At 42.3% G+C, this 19364-nt stretch overlaps 1 protein-coding gene across 4 annotated transcripts in view; it reads right to left on the bottom strand.

Annotated features, from left to right (window-relative positions):
- FBXL17 (F-box and leucine rich repeat protein 17) overlaps window positions 1-11663 on the bottom strand; it is a 555353-nt gene extending 543690 nt beyond the window's left edge. For 3 of the 4 annotated variants that reach the window (XM_030927140.1, XM_030927141.1, XM_030927143.1), the window contains exon 1: window positions 10263-11343. In XM_030927140.1, coding sequence (XP_030783000.1) covers window positions 10263-11249 — 987 coding nt within the window. In that variant the 5' untranslated portion in view covers window positions 11250-11343. Of the gene's footprint in view, window positions 1-10262 lie in introns of all 4 variants that reach the window. The other variant, XM_030927142.1, reaches the window with a different exon arrangement.
- Between the last annotated feature and the right edge of the window lie 7701 nt (window positions 11664-19364).

Here is a 19364-nt window from a genome sequence, read left to right as displayed (position 1 = left end):
AGGTTGCAGTGAGCCAAGATCGTACCATTACATTCCAGCCTGTGCAACAGAGCAAGACTCCATCTCAAAAAAAAAAAAACCAAAAATAAAAAAACCATAAAAGTCACTAGCAAATTTGTCTCCCATGCCAGCAAACATGTATTAAGCCCACTACAGCCTTTCACTTGCAGGCATTACAACTGAAATATCTGGACAATATACTAAAAGCAATTACTTCAAAACTCTAAAAAATTAGTAATGAATTGTGGAAGGATACCAAAATTTGAAGAATGGCCAATAACAAAGATGAGTTTCCTGGGGTTTTTTTCCCCCCCTTAATCCCCTAGCATGGAACTCAGGGTGGCCCTGTACAGAAATGCACGGGAGGTAAATATCAACAAAAATTCAAAGAAAAAGCTATCTTTCTGGACAAAGGACCAGGAAAATGGGCCTCTGCAAGACATTGTGAGAAGAATCTTCATTTTTGGTTTTCCTTTCTTCCCCTTTTCTCTTTTCTCCCTATTGGCTATGTCTCAAATGCTATGTCAGTAGCAGAGCTGCAATACAGACCCCAAAAGTAAACCCACCATTCTAGCCAAAAGAATTGGTGAAGAGAACTCTGTGGTCCAATAAGTAAGCAAGGAATCTCCACTACTGTTTCTTAATTTTATCATAAAAGCAGCTCCAGTCATGCAAAACCACACAGCAGCACAGGTGGCTGTATCTCTGAGAAACACTCCATCTTTCTAGCCAGATAACCAAATAAACTCTTATTGGCACACAAAACATAAATGAACGTGTACAACTATGTGCCAATAAAACACGATTTACAAAAACTGACAGTGGATTTGGCCTGTGAAGGGCCACAGTTTGCTGGTCCATTCACAAGAAAAAAGGAAATGAAAAGAAACTGCCCATGAGGAAACCCAGACATTGGATTTACTAGACAAAGACAACAATTTAAGACATGCTTACAGACTTAAAGAAAATTGTGGACAAAGAACTAAAGGAAATTATGAGAACCAAGTAGAAATGTCTCACCAAATAGAGAATATTAATAAAAAGTAGAAATTATGAAAATAAATCAAATAAAAATTCTAGAACTAAATTATACAATTACTGACATTTAAAAATTCACCACAGAGATTCAACAGATTAGAGCAAGCAGAAGTGTTATATAAATGAGCCAAAGATGACCTCTGTGTATTGGTCCTTAGGTTATTTCTTCACTGAAGGATGAGACTCATTAGCTCAAGAGCCCGCTAGTATCACACTCAATTTTTTACACATCCCACCATGCTGCTGAGTGAAATCACCCAGATAGGTAAGCCTGCTCTCCAATTCTCCTGTACCCCAGAAGGGTTGCCTTGCCCTTCTCCCCTTCTGAGTGGTGGTCTACCTCACTGTAAGTCTCTGCACAGCTTCATGCTGTAAAGGAATTTTCCTCTCATATAATCCTGTCCAACTGCCACCAAATGAAGCTTGCTGTGTGTTACCACCTCTTATAATCATATCTCTCTCTTGAGAAGCATCAACCTCTAAAGAAGAAAGAATCAGCAAACCTAAAGATAGGTCAATTAAAATTAAAATTAAAATTAAAATTACCGAGTCTGTGGACTGAAGGAAAATGAACATACCTGTGGAACACCACCAAACATACATATAATTGGAGTCACAAAAGAAGAAAGAGTGAAAGAGGCTTAAATATTTGAAGAAATAATGGCTAAAACTATCCAAATCTGATGAAAGACATTAATCTAGCTCATAAACTCAATGAATTCCAAGCAGGATAAATGCAAAAAGATCCACATCAAAGATGCATCATAATCAAATTGTTGAAAGACAAAAACCGAGAGAACCCTGAAAGCAGCAAGAAAAATGCAACTCATGAAAAGGACACTCAATACGTTAACAACTGATATTTCACTGGAAACATTGGAGACCAGAAGGCAGTGGGACAACATATTCAAAATGCTGAAAGGAAACTGTCAACCAAGAATCCTCTATCTGGTAAAACCACCCTTTAAAAATAAAGGCAAAATTAAGATCTTTCCAGATAAACAAAAACTGAGGAAGTCTGTGACTGGTGGACTTCCCCTAAAAGAAATGCTATAGAGTCCATCAGGCTGAATTGTAAAGGCATCAGACAGTGGCTTAAAATCACAAAAGAAATAAAGGACACCAGTAATTGTTGGTATTTACATAGGTAGATATAAAAGTGCATATTAATGTGTCTTTGGTTTGTAATGCCTCCTCTTTGCTATATGATCTAAAAGACTACATTAAACAGTAATGATGAATCTATATTGATTGGCACAAAATACACAAAGCTGTAACTTGTGTCAGTAACAACAAATACAGGAGCAGAGTTTTTATATACCACTGAAACTAAACTGGTATTAATTCAAACTAAATTATTATAATATATAGTGTTAATTATAACCCCCAGGGCAAATACTACGAAATACACATATAATTATTTACTGTATTTTATTTATATATATAATTCTCATATATACATATAATTCTCACATTATATAAAGATAACATATTTAAATATATTAATATATTTATACTTTAGTTATATTATTTAGATTTATATAACATATTTAAATATATTAATGTATTTATACTTTTGATTTATATTACTATATTTAGATATGTTATATTTATTCATACAATGTGAGAATTATATGTACATATGAGAAGGGGATCAAAATGGTACACTAGAAAATACCCGACATAAAGAACAGCATCAGAGGAATTGACAAAAAAATATATAAGACATAGAGAAAACAAATAATAAAATAGTAAATGCATTTCCTTATCACTAATTACACTAAATGTAAATGGGCTAAACTTTCCAGTTAAGACACATAGGGCCAAGGCCAGGCACAGTGGCTCACACCTGCAATCCCAGCAGTTTTGGGAGGCTGTGTTGAGTGGATCACTTGAGCCCAGGAGTTCAAGACCAGCCTGGGCAACATGGCAAGACTCTGTCTCCACAAAAAAAAAAAAAAAGACAAAATTAGCCAGGCATAGTGGTATGCACCTATGGTCTCAGCTACATGGGAGGCTGAGGTTGGAGAATAGCTTGAGCCCAGGAGGTCGAGGCTGCAGTGAGTTGTGATCATGCCACTGCATTCCAGCCAGGACAACAGACTGAGACCCTGTCTCAAAAAGAAAGGCACAATGAATGACAGGATGAAACTTAAAAACACAATCCAATTATAAACTGCTTACAAGAGACTCACTTTAGATTCAAAAATATACACAGATTGAGAGTAAAAGCATGGAACAATACATATAGCAAAAACTGACAGAATTGAAAGGAAAAAAATAAAAAGAGTTCTACATTAATGCTTGGAGACTACAACACACAACTTTTAATAATGGACAGAACAACCAGACAAGAGATGAAGAAGTAAAATGAATACCTGAACAAAACTTAAACTGGGCCTATCAGATATCTCTAGAACACTACACAAAACAGAATACACATTCTTCTGAAGTGCGTAAAAACATTCTCAAAGACCGAAGTCTAAAATACTATACTACAAGTCAAGTCTCAAGAAATTTTAAAATATTAAGCTCATACAAAGTATCTTTTCCAATGACAATGAAAGGAAATTGGACATCAGTGACAGAGGCCAGGAATGGCAGCTCAAGCCTCTAATTCCAGCATTTTGGGAGGCCAAGGGAGACAGATCACTTGAGCCCAGGAGTTTAAGACCAGCCTGGGCAATGTGGCAAAACTCTTATTTCTACCAAAAAAAGAAATACAAAAATTAGGTGGGCGTGGTGGCACGCACACCTGTAATCCAAGGTACTAAAGAGGTTGAGGTGGGAGGACTGCTTGAGCCCAGAAGGCAGAGGTTGCAGTGAGCCATGATCACACCACTGTACTCCAGCCTGGGTGATACGGATACTCTGTTTCAAAAAATGAAAGAAAAGAGAAGAAGCGAGGGGAGGGAAGAGGAGGGGAAATCACTAACAGGAGGAAATCTGGAAATTTCACAAATACATGAAAATTTAACAATCAACAAGTAAGAAGAACTAATAAAGAAAATTGAAAATAATTTGAAATTAATGAAAACAAAAACATATAGCAAAATATATGGGATACAGATACAAGTAACCAAATTTAAAAAGAAGAAAGATCTTGAATTGGCAACCTAAACTTCTACCTTAAGAAACTATTTAAAAAACTCAACACAAACCAAGCAGAAACAAGGGGAAAAAATAGAGCTAATACAAATGAAATATAGACTAGAAAAATAACAGATGATCAACAAAACCAAAAGTTTATTCTTTAACATGATCAGGCTGAGCACAATGGTTCACACCTATAATCCCAGCACTTTGGGAAGCCAAAGTGGGAGGACTGCTTGAAGCCAGGAGTTTGAGATCAGTCTGGAAAACACAGCAAGACCCTGTCTCTACAAAAATTATTTAAGAAATTAACCAGGCATGCGCCAGCATGCCTGTGGACCCAGCTACTCAGGAGGCTGAGAAGAGGGAAAGCCACTTGAGCCCAGGAGTTTAAGGCTGCACTTCCATTTACATAGCTATAAGCTATGATCACATCACTGCACTCAAGCCTGGGTGAGAGACCCTGCACACACACACACACACACACACACACGCACACACACACACACACAATTTTGCCTAGACTAAGAATAGAGATTCAAATTTTAAAATCATGTATAAAAATGGGAACATTAATATCAACCTTACAAAAAGTACACAATTATAAGAGAATACTATAATTGTGTGCTGCCAAATTGATGAAATAGATGACGAATTCCTAGAATATAAACTATAAAAACTGACTCAAAAGAAATATAAAATCTGAATGGATGTACAACAAGTAAAAAGATGGAATATGTAATAAAAAACAAAAAAACTTACAAGAAAGAAAAGACAAGGACCAGATGGCCTCACTAGTAATATGCTTAAATCAGAATGAAAACCAATCTATCTTAAATTCTTCCAAAAAATGAGAGGATGGGATAACACTTCCTAACTCCTGCTATAAGGCCAGCATATTCTGATACCAAAGCCAGGCAAAGAAATCTCAAAAAACTACAGACCAATGTCCCTTATGAATACAGATGTGAAAATCTTCAATAAAATATAAGGAAACTAAATCCATAGTATAGTAAAAGGGTTATACACCATGACCAAGTAGGATTTATCCCTTGGAATGCAAGGATGGTTCAACATATGAAAAAAACCCATGTAACACACCATATTAATAGAATAAAGGTTTAAAAAAAAAAAGATCATCTCAACTGACTCAAGAAAAAGCACTGGACAAAATCCAACACCCTTTCTTGATTAAAACATTCAGAAATATAGGAATAAAAGAACACTTCCTAAACCTGAGAAACAGCATCTACCAAAAACCCCTCGTTATCATTATACTTAATGGTAAAAGACTAAAAGTTTTTCCCCAAAATTGGAAACAAAAGAAGGATATCTGCATCATGACTTCTATGCAACACTGTACTGGAGATTCTGGCCAAGGCAATTAGACATGGAATATAAATAAAAAGCATCCAGATTGGGGAACTGGAATTAAAACATCCTATATTCACAGATTTCATGATCTTATATAGAGAAAATCCCAGAGAACAAACACAAAAATTAATGTTAGAGCTAATAAGCAATTTTTTTTTTTTTTTTTTTTGAGACAGAGTCTCACTCTGTCACCCAGGCTGGAGTGCAGTGGCACAATCTTGGCTCACTGCAATCTCCACTTCCCGGGTTCACGCCATTCTCCTGCCTCAGTCTCCCAAGTAGCTGGGACTACAGGCGCCCGCCACCACGCCGGGCTAATTTCTTTGTATTTTTTTTAGTAGAGATGGGGTTTCACCATGTTAGCCAGGATGGTCTCGCTCTCCTGACCTCGTGATCCGCCCGCCTTGGCCTCCCAAAGTGCTGGGATTACAGGCGTGAGCCACCGCACCCAGCCACAAATATTTTTATATACTAGCAATGAATCATCTGAAGATGAAATTAAGAAAGCACTTCCATTTATAATAGCATCAAAAAGAATAAAACTTTTTTTAAAGCTCTCTTTATTGAGATTTCCAATTTGTTGGGTCAATGTCATCATATTCTCCTCTAATTATTTAAATGTTTCCTTTCTTTCACCATGTTTATAATAGCAGTTTGAAGTCTGCTAAGTCTAATATCTAGGCTCCCTCAGAGTCAGTTTCTATTAACTGCTTTCTTTTTCCCTCAGTACGGGTCTCTTTTTCCCTCAGTATGGGTCTCTTTACGTGTCTTAAAATTTTTTGTTAGAAACTGGACATTTTGGATGACACAGCCAGCGTATAATTTTTTTTTCTTCTTTTTTTTTTGGAGACGGAGTCTCACCCTGTTGCCAGGCTGGAGTGCAGCGGCATGATCTTGGCTCACTGAAATCTCTACCTCCCAGGTTCAAGCTGGGATTATAGGCGTGAGCCACCACGCCTGGTCGCCAGTGCAGAATTGTTTATTTCCAACCCTTTTAGCATGTCTGGCCCTAAACTGTGGAATCTGTGTTCTGGGCAGTGTGACTACTTCTGTTCAGATTTTAATTCACATATATATATATATTAGCCTAGATTTCTAGGGAAGTCATCCTGTGTCTGAATAGCTTAGTTTTCAGCTATGTATATGCCAAAGATATGCTCAAACAGCTTGAGCCTGCTCTTCAATCTGTGTGTGGGTTAAGAAGGGCACATTCAAAGCTTAGAGAATTCTCATCTGCCTTGGCCCTTGCTCTCAAGTTAGAAAACCTCAGGTCTCCCCTACACATGTGCATAGTTTCACAATATGCCAGGATATGTGGAGTGGTCATCCCTTTATGGTTCCCTCATTTCCAGGGTCTGCCTTTTAATTTATAGCTAGTCTTCCACTCACCCCAACTGGCACTACAACCTTAAAGGAGCAAATACATGGTTTTTCCTTCTGTTTCCCTACCAAGTTCAGTACATTTTATCGACAAAGATTTTTATTCATTGCCCCAAACTGAATCAACTCTCTGGCAGCAAAGCTGCTGGTTTTCCAAACTACAGTTCTTGCCAAAAGTGCTGGGACAGGAGGTCACATTAGAAGCCCAAGCAAGAATGCTGTAGACTTGCACTATTCTTACCTGAAGCTCTAACAGTTTTCCTAAGAATAACTGTTTCTCGGTGTTTTTCTTTGCTTTTGGTTGATTTCCAGAGTTCAAATAGTTTTGGGCAATTTTGCCAGTTTTATACTTTTTTGTGTGTGGAAAGGATTCACCAAACTCTTCATGCAGCCATAGGTGAAAGTACATTTCTTATGGATATTTTTATGCTCGTCCTCCTCATTTTATAAATGAGAAAGTAAAAATTTAGGAGGCCTAGATCATTTTTTTAAGGTTAAAGGACTATGTGGTCTTAAAGGGCTAATTTATCAGTTAACAATCAACATGTAGGGCATGGTCACTGGAACCAAGTAGCATCTTGTCTGAAACATGCCTGACTTTAGCTGTTATCTTTTTTGTAAAAGTGATATGGCTGTTATAAACCACAGGCCACTGACTAAATCCAGATTTGGTTTATCCAAGTGAAGAAATTTAAGATGTAGGTAATAAGCATAAAACAGGATATTTTGCCAAAGCTAAACAACTTTTTAAAGAAACTATTATATTAAAATGCATTTTTGACTGCTTTAAAGCAGGTAATATTTATTAACCTATACAAAAGAAAAACATCCTTACTGATATTGAGCCAAAAATCAGCCTATGATGCAACACATTGTTTAGTTTTCTCTTCTGCCATTAAAAAAAAAAAAAAAAAGGCAAGTATGGTAGCTTTCTCAAAAAAAATCCTTTAAATTCTTAAACATCCTCACATTTCTCTCCCAAATTCTACCTGCCTTGTTTGATTTTTTTTGTTTGTTTTTACAGCTATAGTAACTTCATAGCATACAAGATGAAGCAAAAGCAATACAATTATAATAGCTATTGACTCACTACCAGGAGAAAAGGGTGTAATTTCTAAGAATGTTTTCCAATAGTGATGATGGACTTGTGCCTCCCCATGCAACAACCCTTCTATTAGAAAAAAAAAATGGTCATAGCTCCTTAAGTCTTCTCTGCTCCAAGTCAAACAACTCCAGTCCTTACCAGCAGAGCTAGAACCCTTTCACCACCACATGGCTCTACCGTGGCTCAAACAGTAACTCCAGTCAGAATATGGACATTGCTTAGAAATATCTCTTCGTGGTGTGGCATATTCACCGAGTCTCAGCCCAGACTCCAAACACCTGATCATACATTCGTTCATAAGTATTTACTGAGTGCTACTATATGCCAGGCACTGCACTTAGAGGAGGAGAGAGAGCATTCAACAAGACTATGAATACAGAGTCTCTGCACCCAAAAACTGGGGTTAGCAGACACTGAACAGTCACTAATTCAATTCATCCCAGATAGTACAACTCACTTCGTGCTGAATACCACTAGGACCATCAGACTCAGACAGAGAATCTTTATTAGAGTTTTCTAATACAAGGAATGGAAATCTACATAACATGTCCAAATACACACAATAGGGCAAGTCCATGGTAATTCCCGTATGTCCTTTAGACAAAGTTTTCAACAATCCTCAGGAAAAAATATGAAAAAGAACAATGCAGTGTTAATAGAATAAGTTTATTTTATTCTATTAGAGTTTCTCTTTATTATGAGACCATGTCCTCTTTTTTTTTTTTCTTGGCATTAAAATGTTTTTTACCTCATGAAATAATGGTTTAAGTAGAAAAGTAGAAGGTACCTGGCTTTGTTTTGGTTCATTTTGAAACAGTCTTATTTGCCAAATAAGAAGACAGCAATCAAATTTCTATACCAAATATTTGTAGATATTTTATTTATCCATATCATCCAGTGATTTAAAGGACTCAAGAAAGTTCCCTTTGTCCTAAAATGCACCTCTGCACACAAAGAGTAGGGAATTACTCTCCCAACAAGTAGACCTCCATAAGAATTAGATCATTACATTTTGACACAAGGAAATGTAAGTTTTCCCACCCTCTTGCTGTATCATTCACAAGAACATTAATATCACGGTAAAAGAGAACCAGACAGTACTGTAAATATGCAAAAAGTCTAGTCACAGAAACTATATTGGTGACAATAACAATTGTAATTACTGACAGTTACTTCAGTAACGGTAAAAGTAGCCAAATTCTTATCAAGATTATTTAGGGATAGTCTCTAGTATCATCCACAATGAAAATGGTTTATATTTATTAAGCTCCAGATAGGGTAGGGTGGGAGAAGACAGAAAAAGAGGAAAAAAGTTAATAATAACTTAAGAAAAACTCTATTATGTAACTAAAGTTTGTCACTAGCATTGACAAAACTGCAAAATATCCTTGGTAGTTGAAAATGACACAAAGTTCATACAGAACACCTACCTCTACTCACCCATTTCCCAACAAAAAATACATCTGCGCTTACCTCTGGTAATCTGTATGCTTTTATGCAAAGGTTAAACTGTAGAAGGGCATTACAACATAGCATAAACAAAGGGGTTTTTAAGTCAGGTGGTCTTTAATTCCATCATTCAAGACCTAGATCTGCCCTTTACTTTCTGTATGTGACCTTGCACAAGTCATTCGACCACTTCAAGCCCCACTAGACTGTCAGCTCCACAGGAGCAAAGGCCACTTCTGCCTGACTCACTACTGTAAACAGTGGCCCACAGCTCGGAGAAATCAGTTTCTTCTAGTATAAAATAAAGTATTTATCTCGCAGCTTGGAATAAATGGGATATTATATATATAAAGTTCTGGTCCAATGCCTGATTATGGTAAATGCTCAATAATAAGTTAACTGTTTGACATTAACTACCAGTCATCAAACATGAAAGTAATGTTTGAAGACCTTCAAATACTAATACGCAAAGCCTTTACCCACTAAGTATAAATTTCCCGATTAAATCCCCCCCCCCCCCCCCCACAGAATACCTGCGAAGTTTCTAAACCACTGGGTTGGGATTCTAATAATAGCTGAACCCTGAATGGTGGGTTACAGAGTCAAGCTATTAAAAGATATTCAGTAGACTCCAAGTGCTCCTACTTCAAAAAATAGGTCATACGCAGAGGCCCCACTGACTTCCCAGTCTCCCCTTCGGATGTCCCTAGGCTGTCAGGGAACCCCCCTCCTCCACGCTTAGGGGGAGGAGAGAGAAAGCCTCAGAGGCGGGGGCCGAGGGTGGGGGAAAGCGAGCATCCCTGCGCCTCTCGCCCAGACCCACCTTGAGCAGGATGGACGGCGGCAGCTGGTTGATGTCTGGGGTTTCGGGGGACGGCTCCCTGTGACAGTCGCAGGGGTTTTCGGGGGGCTCCCGACAGTCCGCGTCGCCACATTCATGCTGCTGCTGGGCGGACAAGGGGGCGGTGCCCCCGGCTCGGACAGCGTCCCCGCCAGCTTCGGTAGGGGCACCTTCGGAGGTGGGAGAAGAGGGCGGGGGGCAGAGCGGCTGCGGGTGCTGCTCCGGGCCCTGGCAGCAGCCGGCGTCGGGGGGTCGGGGCGGCGAAGCGCCTCCCCCGGCAGGCCCTCCCCCACCACCGCCGCCGCCGCAGCCCCCGCCGCCGCAGCGGGGCTGCTTGCAGGGGGTGCAGGCTGGGACCCCGGCCCCCTTCCGCTTGCACACCATTTCGGGGGGCGTAGGGGGCTCGGCCGGCGGCGGTGTCGGCCCCCGGAAGAGCTGCACGGCGGCGGGCGGCCCCAGGAAGCGCACTGGCCCCAAGCTGGCCAGGAAGAGACTTCGGCCCTGCTGCTCCCAGGCGGCGGCCGCAGCCAGCCCCAACTCTTTGCAGCAGGAGGCGGGCGACGAAGCCGAGGCGGCAGCGGCGGCGGCGGCGGCGGCAGAGGATAGCAGGAAGCGGCGGGCGGCAGCGGCGCAGTCCTCGGCGGCCAGGGCCGCGTAGCGCCGCGCCAGGTGCTGGGAGGAGGAGGCGGCAGCGTAGGCCCCGTCCCGCGGCGGCGGCGGCGAGAGCGGCGGCTCCTCCTCTGGGCCGGCGGGGGCGGGCGCGCCGGGACTGTGCACGATGAAGCAGAGCATGCAGGGCCCGCGGAAGAAGCAGTCCCGGCTCCGGGGTGCCGCCGGTTGAGGGGGCACCTTGGCTGGGGTCCGGCGGGGCAGCCTGAGGAGAGGGCGTCGGCGGCGGCACCAACTGCAACAGCGAGGCCTCTTCTGGCTCGGGCGGTTACGCGGCTCCTTCGAGAGAAGGTGGCCCATATAGAAGACCCCGAGGAGGGGGACCGGGACCGGAGGGAGGGAGACCCAGAGAGGCGGGCTCCTGGCAGCGGGGCAGGCCGCTCGCTGGCTCGGCCCCCGGCCCGCGGCGGGGTCGCCCTCCCTGCGCACACACACGCACACACGGGCACACACGCGACGGTGGGGGGTGGGCGTAAGCTACGGGCCGCCGGAGTGCCCGACGGGGGCTACATGCTTTGCCCAGGGAAGCCGGGAGAACGATGGGCGCGAGCTTTGGGGACGCGAGGGAGTGAGCGAGCGAGCCTGCCGGCTAGGTGACCAGTCCGGGCCCGGCCAGCCGGCTCAGTCAGTCAGCGCGGCAGCGGGGGCAAGGCCGGGTCCCGCTTGGACCATTTTAACTGCGGATTCGCCGCCGGCGCGCGCGCCCGCGACTCTGCTCGGAGCCGCAGGAACGCGCGGCCCGTTCCGGCAGGGGGCGGAGCCAGTTGCGGTGGCGCGCTCGTGGCGGGGACGCCGGCTCCCGGCTGCTCACCCGGAACGGCAGCCACACGGCACTACGGGAAGAAGCCGGCCGTCTAGGGCATGGAGCTCTGGGCTCGGGGGGTGCGGTGCGCGCCCCTCCCTCCAGCCGCCTAAGGTTTTTCCGAAGCTGCTGGGCGTGCGCCGCTTTTCTGAGGCGGGAGGAGACACTTCCGAGCCAGCTGTGTGACATCCGTTTACACAGCCGCGCTGACGTCTCGAGGTGTAAGTTCAAGAGCTGCCATTGGCCGGTAGCCGCTCGGCTCTTCCCCTCATCTTCCACCCCCATCACCACCCCTGACTCGGAAACCGAGGCCACTTCGAAGCCGCGAGGCGGGTTCCGCCGGAAGGGCCGGTGTGGACGCTGACCGCGCCTCGGGCGGAGTGGCAGATGCGGCCCGTGGGTGCTACGCACCCAAGTCATTTGAGGGGTTGATTGGTTGTGCGGCACCACTGTTTACTCACTTGTGTTTTATTAATTGTTGCGTACTACTGCCTTTCCACAACTTTATTTCAGAATGAAAGCATATATCAAATTATCTGTGCACAGCGGAAAGATAACAGCTTCCCCACCCAATGAGCCATGCAACACCCAGGCTACAAGCTGTAGATCACTTTATTGTCTGCACCCTCGGAATGCTGTCTAGCCGTCTGTTGTATATTTTAAACATGACGGTGCAGTGCCGGCTGTATGACAAACCTTGGTGATTCGGATGAGAAAGAGGAAATAGCTATGCGGGCAGTCCGTTAGAAGGTTTGACTATATCGAGGCTAGAGAGCTAGGACAGCTGCTAGAGCGGTACCCGGTCTGGAGAGGTTAGCTTTCACAAGCGAAGAATTGGAGGAAGCAAATACCGATGGAATGAGCGACGCCAATGAGAGAAATAAGAGGAGAAGGTGGAATGGAGAGTGCTTTAGGAAGGACACTTTCTTCATTGTGATTACAGAGAATGACGAAAGGTAGATGTTTCTAGCCGGAAGGTGAGAGTTCCTTTCTGTTGGTTTCTGTTTTCCTTCAGATAGAGCTTGGTTACCTGCTGAAGGGTGGAAGTGAAGTGGCAGGTGTTTAAAAAAAAATCTGCTAAGGATAACTTGAGAGAGCTGACTGAGGGAGCAGCATTGCAATATTCAAGGCCCAGTGACTTAGAGACCTCTGTTGGAACCTACATTGCTATTACCACTGTAGTGGCCAGCCCCACCCAGTCTGCACTCAAACATGCTATCAAACATTTGTTAATTCTGGCCTCTTTGTCAGAAATGACTAATCTTAAGTCTGTCACATTCAGGGATCCTTCTTTCAGAGCCTAATGACAGTGATGTGGAATTCTAGAAGCAAATATTTGTCAAAAGGTTTCACAGACATACACGCTATTCACTATCAAATGCATTGACTGAACTACGTTTACCTACACATATAAACCACATAACTTTCATCCATCTGCCTGTAGGGGAATCTTCCAGGACCCCAGAGCAGTGCTTGAGGACTTATTACAGATCCTTTGACATCTCTACTCGGCTGCACTTTCACAAAAGGCAGGAGTATTATAAAATGTTTTGTAACTTTATGTCAAAAATGTTAACCTGTCAGGGCCAGTTGTGGTAGTACCTATCTTTCAAACTACAGCAGGGCTGGTGAGGCGTGAGGATCGCTTGAGCCCAGTTTGTTATGATTACGCATGTGAATAGCCGCTATATTCCATCTTGAGTAGGGTAGTGAAACACAGTCTCATAAAAAAAAAAAGTGACCTGTGCATTTAATATAAATATACATCTGCCCTGTGAGCCAGCAATCCCAAATCTAGGTATTTATCCGGAAAATAAAAGCATATATCGATAAAAAGACATACAAAAAATGTCCGTAACAACTTTATTCATGGTCGCCAAAAACTGTAAACTCCCCAGATGTCCATCAGTGGGAGAATGGATTAATAAACTGATATATTCATCTAATTAAATACTACTCAGCAACACAAGAAAAAAAGCATGGATGAATCTCAAAAACTTAGGATGATTTATGTTTTCTGGATACCGGGCTCTTGAATCTCTACCTGATAACAAGCTCCCTATGTGATTCCTGTACAGACAGCTTGGTACCATGCAAATGTATGAGAACTACACATGCCATCCAACTTCAACATCTTGTTTTTAGAGATGAAGCAACTGACTCTGGGAGTTCTGAAGTCATTCCTAAAATTTACAATATTTGTTTTCTTACTCCCAGTTCCTAAACCATTCAACCACAAGCAGATTGTCTTTGGTCTATCTATTGTACTCTGTGCTGACAAAAGATAACCTGTTTTTTATAGGTGAGATCTTTTGCATGTCTGTTCTCATCACTCACCATCATCACACCACTAGTTCTCCCCAGAAAAAACTTCACATTCCTTGAGGCTTAGGATTATCTCTAACCCTTCTGTTTATTTATTTACCACAGCAAATAGCAGAGAGTCACAGTCTTGTATATTTCATCAATGATTAAATAAGCTACTACTATTATCAGGAGAGCTGTAATGAGTTTTGGAACTCAGTACCCTAAATAATAATACCAATGTTTTAAATGTTAAAGATTCAGAATTATGAATAAGAGTCATAATTGGAATTATAGAGACAATTGTAGCAGCTGATGGCTTTGCTAGTTGTGGGGGCAGAGGGGGCGGAGTTGCAGTGGGAACCAACCCCAGACAGCCAAGAGCTGGACAGGCACTATTAGCTAGGCATTTGTGGTACTGGCATTGGTCCTGGCATCCTCAGTTCTCAGTGTTTTGTCAAATATAAACAGTCTCACAAAACATCAACATCAGTTATAGTTACTTGATGACTACAATAGACAAGACGAATATAAGACCCCTCCATAATCATGTCTGAACACAGCAAATAGAAGAACAGTCTCTAAACCACAAAAATGACCAAACATTCTGGTTAATATAAGTGACCACTGTTTCTTGGCCAATTACAACCTTAACCTTGATCCATTCTTCCTGCCTTCTAGATCGCAAATATTAAAATACTCAGTTGTAGGATCACCTGTTTCCTGCCAGCATCCAATCCAAAGCAAAACGTTGACACTTCCCCAAAATCACCTAACAGAAGCTCATTCCTGCAATGTTTTTCACAATACCAATACCCTCTTAGTGAGAGTGCCCAACTTCATTCCTCATTGCTCTTTTCCTCCCTGCAACAAATCATTGAACCCACCTTGGTTTGAATCTAGTTGTTTTCCTGCTGCTCTTTAGCTGGAGGGCATTAGCATTTGTTATTATGTCACCACCTTATCTAAAGTTAATCCCTCCTTTGCCGTTTCACCTTACTATTTTTATTTTCTTTATAGCTTATTACCACGTTTTACAAATGTTTTGGTTTGTTCAATCAGAACATAGGCTCCATGAGGACAGGGATTTTGTTCAGTTTTTGGGAAGATAATCAGGCTACTGTGTAGAAGACAGACTAGAGGAGAAGCAAGCTCTTAGAAGGAAGGCCAGTTAAAGTTGTTCAAAGGGTCTGTGGAGAAGCCTTAAAAGTATGAATTTAGGGCCGGGTGTGGTGGCTCATGCCTTTAATCCCAGCGCTTTGGGAGGTCAAAGTGGGCAGTTCACCTGAGGTCAGGAGTTCAAGACCAGCCTGACCAACATGGTGAAACATCGCACTACTGGCACAGTGGCGCCTGCCTGTAACGTCAGCTACTCAGGAGACTGAGGCAGGAGAATCACTTGAACCTGGGAGACAGGGGTTGCAGTGAGCTGAGATTGCACCGTTGCACCCCAGTCCAGCCTGGGCAACAAGTGCAAAACTCCATCTCAAAAAACAAAATAAAAGAATGTAGGCATTCTGAGAATAATTAAGTAAGGTTGTTATTGAGAAATATGTCTGATCATGGAGTTGTCAGGATTTAATGAATTCTTTCTGAATTGGATAGAAGGAAGGGAATGATGAATATAGGGAGAAAACCCCCAAATTGTTTGTTCTTATGATTTATTTCAGTGAATAACTTACTGTGGTAAAATAATGGATTCTATAATATAAAATAGTTACATATTTGAATAATATTCCAACCTGAGGTAGATTCGAGTTATGGCCTACTGAGATTCACACTGAAAACCAGTATATAAATTTAAAATGTGGCAAAACAAGGTAAAAAGAAAAGTTTTTCTTTCTTCTTTGTTAACATAGATTATACTTAATTTGAAATTCACATTTGCCTATAAAAAAGACAGCCTTGTGTGAAAGGTTTTCATGCTTAAAGTTGGATAATAGTGGTTGTGGTAAATATCTAAAACATCCTATAGCACCAGTGACGCACAAGGAGAACAAAGATCACATGCCATTGATCCCAATAATTGTGGTAAATGTGATGGATTGCCTAGAAAGACATTGTTTTATGCATCTTGAAATCATGGAACACCCAGGTGTTCAGTAAATTTAATTCCGTGTTATATTATGTTTTCGCTAAAATACTCAAGGCGAAAGATGATAGTGAAAAACAAGTTTCCAGAGAATTCCCTTCAGGAGGACAATCTATATTTCTGAATAATTTGTTTCAGATGTGATGTGAAAGTTCAGCTGCTGCCTGGCCTGTTCTTCCCTAAGCTCTTCTCTTGACTGATTCATTCTGAGATTCCAGATGATGTCAGCCCTGATACCACCTCCTGTCATGAGAGTTCTTCCCCAGTCACTCTGTCACACTGCCCTGTTCATTTCCTTCACGGCAGTTACCACAGTCTGCAGTTGTGGTATTTCTGTGTTAGTTGACTATCATTCCCATCAGAATTAGTTCCTACTTTGTTTAGTCTCAAATTGCCGGCACCTAAATTTGTTAATCAACTGATTTTTAAAGGCAGATTTTCGGAGGCTGAGACAGGAGGAAATCTTAAGTCCAGGAGTTCGTCGAGACCAGCTTGGGCAACATAAGGAGACCTTATCTTTACAAAAAATTTAAAAATTAGCCAGACGTGGTAGCTCACACCTGTAGTCCCAGCTAATCTGGAGGCTGAGGTAGAAGGGTTGCTTGAGCCCGGGAGGTCAAGGCCACAGTGAGCCATGATCTTGCACCACTGCACTCCAGAGCCTGGGCAACAGTGTGAGAGACACCCTGTCTCAAAAAGAAACAAATAAGTAAAGGCAGATTATCCTAGGTGGACCCGACATTATCAAGTGAACTCTTAAAAAGAGGGTCAAGGAGCAGATGGGCACGGTGGCTCACGCTTGTAATCCTAGCACTTTGTGAGGCCGAGGCAGGTGGATTGCCTGAGCTCAGGAGTTCGAGACCAGCGTGAGCAACATGGTGAAACCCCGTCTTTACTAAAATACAAAAAAAAAAAAAAAAAAATTGGCCATGTGTGACGGCATATGCCGGTAGTCCCAGCTACTCAGGAGGCTGAGGCGGGAGAATTGCTTGAACCCAGGAGGCGGAGGTTGCAGTGAGCCGAGATCTTGCCACTGCACTCCAGCCTGGTGACAGACCGAGACTCCGTCTCAAAAAAAAATAAAAAATAAAAAAAAAGGGGTCAAGGAGAAGTCAGAGAGATTGAAAGCAACAGCAGATGCTTTTCTTTTGGCTGTGAAGAAGTAAAGTTTCATGTTGTAGAGAGAACTATATGGCAGAAAATGGCAGGTGGCCTCTAAGAACTGAGAGTAGCCCCTAGCTGATGGTCATCAAGAAAGCACGCCTTCCTACAGAATTCTTAATTCTGCCAACAACCACATGAGTTTGGAAGAATACCCAGAACTACAGAAGGGAGCACAGCTTGGCTGACACCTTGATTTCAGCCTGGTGAGAACCTGAGCAGAGAACCCAGCTGAGCCGGTGCCAGGACTTCTGACTTACAGAACTACGAGATAATAAATGTGTTATTTTGGCCGGGCGCGGTGGCTCAAGCCTGTAATCCCAGCACTTTGGGAGGCCGAGACGGGTGGATCGCGAGGTCAGGAGATCGAGACCAACCTAGCTAACACGGTGAAACCCCGTCTCTACTAAAAAATACAAAAAAAAAAACTAGCCGGGCGAGTTGGCGGGCGCCTGTAGTCCCAGCTACTCGGGAGGCTGAGGCAGGAGAATGGCGTAAACCTGGGAGGCGGAGCTTGCAGTGAGCTGAGATCCAGCCACTGCACTCCAGCCTGGGTGACAGAGCGAGTCTCCGTCTCAAAAAAAAAAAATAAGTGTGTTATTTTAAGTCACTTCATTTCTGGTAATTCGTTTTTGCATCAAATGCAAATGTTTTTGCATGGAATAAAGCTTGTATTCAAATATAGTCCTATGGATACCAAAACTTGATGTAGTTTTAATAGCAGAAACCAAATGATCAAGTATCCATAATTCAAAGATTAACCTTGTGAAAGAAAACAACTAATCAGAAGTTAATACCTGCACAGACTATTTGTTGTTCTCCCACTTTTACATAAATTAGATAATTGAGACAAAGGTATGGGCTTATTTTTTTTGCTTAAGATTCACATATTTATCTTTTACTTAAATGGAATTAGTGTAACACAAAGATGTTCAACTATTTATATTCAATTTTGTGTGTGTCTATATTCTATAATTAGTATTTTCTCATTTTCAACTGACAGAAATAGTGCTTATAGAAAAAGGAATTAAATTACATGTGTCTCCCTAACATTAAATGTTTTTCCTCCTAAATTTCTTTTTTCTCTTTTTTTTTTTCTTTTTTTTTTGAGAAGGAGTCTTACTCCATCACCCAGCCTGGAATGCAGTGTTGCTATCTTGGCTCACTGAAACCTCCACCTCCCAGGTTCAAGCAATTCTTCTGCCTCAGCGTCCCAAGTAGCTGGGATTACAGGCATGTGCCACCACACCCAGCTAATTTTTGTATTTTTAGTAGAGACAGGGTTTCACCATGTTGGCCAGGCTGGTCTCAAACCCCTGACCTCAGATGATCCACCCGCCTCCCAAAACTGCTGGGATTACAGGTGTGAACCACCACACCCAGCCTTCTCCTAAATGTAATAACATTTGTATTTCTTATTATATATATATATATATTTTTTTTTTTTTTTTTTTTTTTTTTTTTTTGAGACAGAATTTTGCTCTTATTGCCCAAGCTGGAGTGCAGTGGCACGATCTCTGCTCACTGCAACCTCCCTGTCCCAGGTTCAAGTGATTCCTCTGCCTCAGCCTCCTGAGTAGCTAGGATTGCAGGCATACGCCACCACGCCTGGCTAATTTTGTATCTTTAGTAGAGACGGGGGTTTCTCCATGTTTGTCAGGATGGTCTTGAACTCCCAACCTTGGGTGATCCGCCCACCTCAGCCTCCCAAAGTGCTGGGAATACAGGTGTGAGCCACCACGCCTGGCCCTTATTATATAATTTTTAAATGGTTACATACTTGCACGCAATAGCCAGATAATTAAATCTACTTTTAGTGACTCAGAAATGACAAATCACCTTTACAACTCCCATGTGTTGAGAATTTGTTGTATTATAACGAAATGTCTATGTCCCAAACTTGTGTGCTCTACCCTGAGTCTGATGAGTAGCAGGTTATCCCTTCCTATTTCATTCCCTATATCTGGAGGTAAAATCGTTATAACCAGAATCCAGAAACTGGAGGGATGGAAATAACCATTTAAGTTATATGTAATCACTCCTGAGGCAGGTGGGC

The sequence above is a fragment of the Rhinopithecus roxellana genome, chromosome 3 (genome assembly GCF_007565055.1).
Source record: "Rhinopithecus roxellana isolate Shanxi Qingling chromosome 3, ASM756505v1, whole genome shotgun sequence".
Taxonomy (NCBI): Eukaryota; Metazoa; Chordata; class Mammalia; order Primates; family Cercopithecidae; genus Rhinopithecus; species Rhinopithecus roxellana.
Note: the sequence above shows the minus strand (reverse complement) of the source record. Positions and strands in the feature narration are given on the sequence as shown.